We start from the raw sequence: 6,749 nt of genomic DNA on the forward strand, positions 1-6,749 counted from the left end.
GAGGGAAACCAGGGGAGGCTGGGAACCTAACGGCGAGGTTTGAAAGGCAGGACTGGTAAAGCCGGGCTTAGCGGGGGAGGGGGGTTGGCCTGGTTTCTTCGAGTGCAGTGCGGAGCTTTGAGGTGACCCTGCGGGTGCTTGGAAAGGGCGTTTTGCTTTAAATGACCCGTTTGCCATAGAAAAGCAGTTTGACTGGAAGCCTGTTCATCAGCACAGTGAGCTGCGTTTGGTCTGCTCCTAGCTAAGCCAGCGGTCTTCTCTTGCCTTCCAGTTTCTCCTGAACTCCTGCAGGCACTGTTCTTCAGGAGTCCTTCCCAATGAGAGGATCCGCAACATCGGGATCTCGGCCCACATCGACTCGGGGAAGACGACGTTAACGGAGCGAATCCTCTTCTATACGGGCAGGATAGCGCAAATGCACGAGGTTGGTTTTCAGAGGAGGGTAGAGTAGAGCCGCTCGTCGTGGGCTGAGCGTGCTGGGTGCCATTGCGACCTTGTGGTGACTTGTTCATCCGCAGAGTGCAGTGCGTGGGGTGAGGGAGCTACGCTTGGAGGGCCTAGTGAGACTCTTCTGGCCAAGCTGGAGAAGGAATCCCAAAAATCTGCTGGTTTCCCCAATACCCCTTTAAAAATAAGTGGAGGGCAAGGGGACAGAAAGTAATCCCTCCTTTACTCCAGTGTTCGTCCTCTTTCACAACACTTCAAATCTTGTTTCAAAACTTTCTTCTCCCTTACCATCTCCATGGTAAATACACAGTGGAAGAGATATCTTTCTTCTGATGTAGTCAAAGATGGCCGGGAGAAACAGAGAACGTAGCGATGCAATTTTTAGCTTCAGGTATGTTATCTTGTTAAATTCACAGTGAAGTGTAACTTCCCACAGTTTTCTGATAATTTTTTTCAGGAATGATCCTCAGCAGAGCAAAATACATTAAAGTTGCAGATGAAGCTGCAAAAAAAAAATATCAAACTTGTTTGTAGTTCAAGCATTCTGAGTGATTTTGCCATGTCTGCATTTCTTCGTTGCATGAAAGATGACGCTCAGTATATAAGGCATTGCTTTGCACATGCAAAATTCTTAGTAAACTCTCTTGCACTAAATTTTTTTTTTCCTTTTTTTTTTTTCTTTTTTCGCAAGGTGAAAGGTAAGGATGGAGTTGGAGCTGTCATGGATTCAATGGAGCTAGAGCGACAGCGTGGAATCACAATTCAGTCTGCAGCAACATACACCATGTGGAAGGACACCAACATCAACATCATAGACACACCAGGTAATGGCAGTTCCGAATGTGTTAAGATTGCTGTTCCTTCCTGTATGCAAAGAGCTCGGTGCCATCGTTGTGTTCATTAGTCAGTCAAGCTGAGCTAATGTGACTCTTTCTGTATAGCTGGAGACAATTCTGTTGCTCTTTTCTGCATGTGTGAGAAAACAGTTTCTCATTACCTTTTATCATCTATGACTAACCGGGGGGTTTTGTTATTCAGGACATGTGGATTTCACAATTGAAGTGGAGAGATCTTTGAGAGTTCTTGATGGAGCTATTCTGGTTCTCTGTGCTGTTGGAGGAGTTCAGTGCCAGACAATAACTGTGAACAGGCAAATGAAACGTTACAGTGTGCCATTTTTAACATTCATCAATAAACTGGACAGACAGGGCTCTAGTCCAGCCAGAGCAGTACAACAATTGAGGTATTTATCATTTAAAATTACTTGTGAAATTCCAGACTATTCACGTAGCAGGTTAACACTAAGAATATTGAAAAGGATTCTCTCGTGGGGTCTGTAGTTGCAGTTTGGAGGGTAATACCTGACTTGAGGTTAAATCTTAATCTGGCCTATAACAAGTCTCCATTTTCTCAAGAAAAACAAATAGTAGTGTCAGCCCAGGCTTGCAGTGCCTGAGAGTTGGGTTTTGATATTTATTTTGTTGATAGAACTATATTTGGAACCACTTTGAAAACAGCCTTTTAATTTTTCCTAGATCCTGGTAGCAAATGTGCTGTAGCTTAGAGCAGGGAGATGACGTAGGGTTGGACAGTTTCCAGTTTGTATACCAGAAGTCCTGCTTGCTCCTTACCTGCAGGCTTTCTGTGCCTAATTTGATCTGTGAAATACATGCATTAACATGCATTGAGGGAGAAGCACCTCCCATAATCAAGTAATTAATCTGAAACCAGTTTGCACTGCCGCCTTTCCCATGGAAGTTGCTTACTGTATCTGTTGGGATGCAGAGGGCTGGCAGTTGTTCAGATTAAAATGCAGCTAGGCGTTTTTTGCCAGTATTGGTAGATTTTTGACACTGTCCGAAGAACAAAAGATAGTGACTTGGTAGGAGTGGGGTGTTGTTCAAAGACCATCTGGAGTACATATCTAGAAACAACCTTTTTCTTGAACTAATTTGTGTTTTCTCACTTTTTTCAGATCCAAGTTAAAACACAATGCAGCTTTTGTTCAGATTCCAATTGGGCTGGAGGGAAACTTTAAAGGAGTTATAGATCTTATTGAAGAAAAAGCTATATATTTTGATGGTGCACTTGGGTAAGTTTTGAAACTTGCGTATTTCTTAGCTGGAGCTAGCCTTTGTGTGAGGAGGTACAGTTTCCCTTCAGAGATGAAAAAGCCTGCTATTTGGAAAGTTAGGGATGTGGCTTGTGCTAGGGCTGAGGTATCATGCTTCAGCTCTCCAAGTTAGAGCAAAATGATTCTGCAGGGACAGGTTTAGGGGTGGGTAGCTGCAGCATGAATTGCTGCTAACTGCAGTAGTGTGAAGGGGTGGCAGCCATGCTTGCCACCCTGAGAAATAGGAGACTTGCTTCATAACGGGAACTGATAGCATACGTTTGGCGTGAGCTTACTGGGATGAAGATATGATGTGGGTTGTTGAACAGGTTATCCTGCATCCTTGCAAACTCCTACCATGAGTGGGAAGAAGCCCTTCTCCTGCTAAAGTATCAAAGATAACATGTTGATATTCTTATGTGACTTTTTTTTTTTTTCAATATCCACGCCAACAGTGAATTGTTCTTCGTCAGGCTGGTCATCACAATGATTAGGGTTTGAAAAGTTGATTCATGTGGTTTTCCTTTAGAGTGGTTATGCTCTTTATGTGTGTGTAGCCAGACTCTCCGGTATGATGAAATTCCAGCTGAGTTTAGAGCTGAAGTTGCAGAGAGACGTCGGGAGTTGATCGAATGCGTTGCTAACTCAGATGATCAGCTTGGGGAGCTGTTTTTGGCAGAAAAGATTCCTACAGCTGCTGAGTTAAAGGTAACTTTACTGTGGTGGTTCTTTCTATAGCACTGTTATCTCGCTCTTTTGTGTCCCTATCCCCCCGCCCCCCATCCCCCAATAAAAATTTCTTGAAGTTTGGAAGAAATTTTGTTTGCTTGAGTTCTCTGGTATGAGTGTCGCCTCCCACAGGTGGACTCCTGCTTCACTCCCTGTTGAGGGCTCGTTCCAGATTTGTTTTTTGATTTGCATTGGAAAGTCTGAGCTTGCATGTGCCCTTTAGGGACCAGCAAATGGCTCAAGGGTACATCTAATAATTTTTGTCATTCTGTTGCCTTGCCGTGTTACAGCTTGATGGCTATGACTTAATTCATGTCCCGCAGCCAGTCACTTGTTGAGATGCTGTAAGTTGTCTTTGTGCCTAGGAAATCCTGCCTTGTTTTGTATTTGCACTGATTACATCTGAAGTGAAAAGAGCAGTACACTAGAAGGCAACTGGAATGACTTGACCTGGGGACTCCAAGGGAAAAGAATCCAGGTCAAAATACAGTTTAAAAAAAAAAAAAAAGAGAATTGCATTTCTTGAAAGAGGGGAAAAAATTGATACATGATTTACTTTATGAAGTACTTCAGATATCCAGTGGCAAACATGCCAACATAAAAGGATGCTGACAGAAGTAATCGTGTGGCTATAGACTGAAAATTACTTGTTCTCGTGGCAGTTTGGTATCACTGTTTCTTCAAGCACATGTGCACATAATGAAAGGTGGTAGGGAAGCCTAGGAAGATCAGCTGCAGTTGTACAGTCTTTATGCAAGTCCTGCCACTGTTCACTCCGGGATGAGATCCGCTTGTGCGGTTCTGTGGAGGCTGGACGGCAGACTGATGTGTATTCCTTCTTTTAGACTGTCTTCTGTCAGCCCTGGCAACCTACACGTACCATAGCAGATTGTTACGTGGGATGGCAGTCCCTTCTTTGAGGTTTGTAGTTGACTAATGGTGCCTCTTGAGTTACTGTGGTGTTAGCTTTAGTTGGGACAGGTGCAAAAGCTTGGCTGTCCTGGCGTGAGCTTGAGAGGGCCTGTGCTGCACGTGGACCTGCTGCTGCTGTGCCGTGAGTGTAAAGGTGATCCGAGGACACTTGCCCTTAGAGAAGAAGTGCTAAGCTGGTTTGCATTTACCGCACAGCCCCATGGGGTAGGTGCGTAACTCAAGACGACGACGTGTAGCTGTTGACACACAGCAGTCTGCTGGGCTTTGTGTCCTGGCAGACGGTAGCGTAAGGGAACCACGCTGAGGGTTGTATGGTTTGCAGGCCTGATCTCAGCGTGGTTGGGTTTTGTCCTTAAAAGCATGCTCGGTGCAAGGATTTGTGTGATCGGTCTTGCTGTTTGCCACCACCTCTTGCTAGCGTTGGAAGTTAACTTGAGTAGTTACCTTCTAGTGCCTGCTGTTAACAGCTATTAATTAGTCAAACATTGAAACTGCTACAGGAAACCAGTTGCCTAATGTGTTTAAATAAAAAAAAGTGAGGTCTGAAAAGCCCGTTACAGCGGGAGAAGCCTTGCAGGCAGGCTGTGTTTTGTGAGAGCTGCTGTTGGAGCTACAACAGCTTGTCTTTGAGTAGTGGTGTTGCATGGAGTCTCCCTGGGGCCTGGAGCCTGCCTGACATGGCACTTGCTACCGCTTTCTGCTTTTTGTTGCCTGCAGCTGGGCGCTTCAGTTGGTAGCTGAATACGACAAGCTGAATTGAGACATAAATGTTATAAGCAGGAGCTGTTTCTCCGGGGGGAGCCTGCTAGGTCAGGTTGCTACTTTAAACATAGCTTTGATATTTAAGTCCTCTTCCATCTGAGTATTTGGCCCGTTAGCAGTGCCTGGTTGCCTCTGTGCCATAGTCCTTTCCCCGTTAAGGTTTGCAGGGCTTGCTTTCCTGGAAGTTGCTCACTCCATCTGTTGGGATCTAGAGGACTGGCAGTCCCTCAAAGCTGATGCATGTTGCAAGTCCTCTTAAGGTTTGTTTATTTGAATCTTCCTGACCCCTAAATTTTGATTGCTTTTAACTTTGCTACAGACCTTGAGTTTGGAGGTGGTTTGTTTTGGTTTTTTTTTTTTTTTTTTAAATTGTTTTGGCTGTATGGGTGATCTACTGGTGATTAATGTCTCTAGGAAGAGTACACAGGAATCTGTATATCCCAACTTGGCTTGAGACAAAAGCACAAGTAGGTGTTTTGGTGTTTTGTTTTTTTTTTTTTTTTTTGAAAGTACCAAGCGAATGTATGTATCTCTTGAATTTATTTATTCCAGTAATTAAATATTATTCTATGAAGCCTGAGCTATTCCTGTTACAAAGCAGCCCTTCTCGCTTTGATAAAGACAAAAACATAATAGCAGTTTTAGAGAACTATAAGGATCTGTCTGTCACCTGGCAGAGGGAATGGTACTGATGCAAATACACTGTATTGCTGTAAGAGGTGAGAGTTTTTTAGCAGGAAGCTGGTTTTGATAGCTCCTGCTGGGAGGGAAATCTGTTACCAAGATAAATTTGGCTATTCAGCATGCCTCTGCTTCCCATTTCTGAAAGCCAATTAATTACAGCTCTAATGGTTATACTATTGCAGAAGCAGGTTAATTTGTACTAATATGTCCCTGAAGATGGATTTTCTTTCAGTGGCCAGCAGCCAAGTTTCCACTGAAAATACCTTTTTGTGGAAGTGATGCTAAGTATCACTCCTGGGTGCCACAGTTGTAGCATATGATGTTTGCTGAAGATCAGCTGCTTAAACATCACCTAATTTGCTGCTATCCATAATGCTATACTTGAGGAACCAATGTGCATCAGATACTCAGTGGGGCACTCAGTGAGAATAGTCTTTATGTGAAAATAAAATTATTCCCCAAGATAATTGTTAATAAGGATAAATTGCAGTCATGTTGCTTCATTTGAAAACATGTGGCTGAATAAAAACACCGGGCATCAGCACAGCTGTATTTCCAGCGCTCTGGTATATAAGAACAGACATGGGCTAGATGAGCAGTATTGCTGATGTAGGATTTTTTTTTTTCCTTGTATTGTTTTTGTGAAGTCATTACATCGACAAATTTAAGGAACCCACTGTTCTGTCTGTTAATTTTGAAGGGCTGGAGATGAGCTTGGAAGGAGATGAAGAGCCAAATTTGCAAATGAGAAACACTGTATGAAAAGTTTTAACGGGGGTTGTAAATATGATAAACAATGGGAAGAGAACTCTTGCCAAACACAGTCAACATCATGGTCTACCTGAAATATCAGGTTATGCCCAGTGTGTGGGTCTTAATGTGTTGGTATTTGGCGGCAGGGGGGCTGTTGGGCTTTTTTTAAAAAATTACATTCTATTGTCCTGTTGCCAGAGCATGTTTTTCTCAACTGTCTGTACTCTAAATAGCTCCCAGATTAGATGATGTGGTTAACTATCTTGGTTATCAAGGAGAATTAATTTCTTTTAGCTTACCAGAGAAGACAGGAGCTGCTTTCAGTTGG

The 6,749-nt window shown here is 43.4% G+C and overlaps 1 protein-coding gene across 1 annotated transcript in view; it reads left to right on the forward strand.

Moving 5' to 3' along the window:
* Positions 1-251: 251 nt before the first annotated feature.
* Positions 252-6,749, forward strand: part of GFM1 (G elongation factor mitochondrial 1) — a 24,222-nt gene continuing 17,724 nt past the window's right edge. The window contains exons 1-5 of the mRNA XM_035890000.1: positions 252-424; positions 1,139-1,271; positions 1,486-1,690; positions 2,423-2,539; positions 3,118-3,268. Coding sequence (XP_035745893.1) covers positions 416-424; positions 1,139-1,271; positions 1,486-1,690; positions 2,423-2,539; positions 3,118-3,268 — 615 coding nt within the window. The 5' untranslated portion in view covers positions 252-415. The remainder of the gene's footprint in view (positions 425-1,138; positions 1,272-1,485; positions 1,691-2,422; positions 2,540-3,117; positions 3,269-6,749) is intronic.

Source organism: Egretta garzetta, unplaced genomic scaffold (assembly GCF_000687185.1).
Source record: "Egretta garzetta isolate BGI_Z169 unplaced genomic scaffold, ASM68718v1 scaffold172, whole genome shotgun sequence".
NCBI lineage: Eukaryota > Metazoa > Chordata > Aves > Pelecaniformes > Ardeidae > Egretta > Egretta garzetta.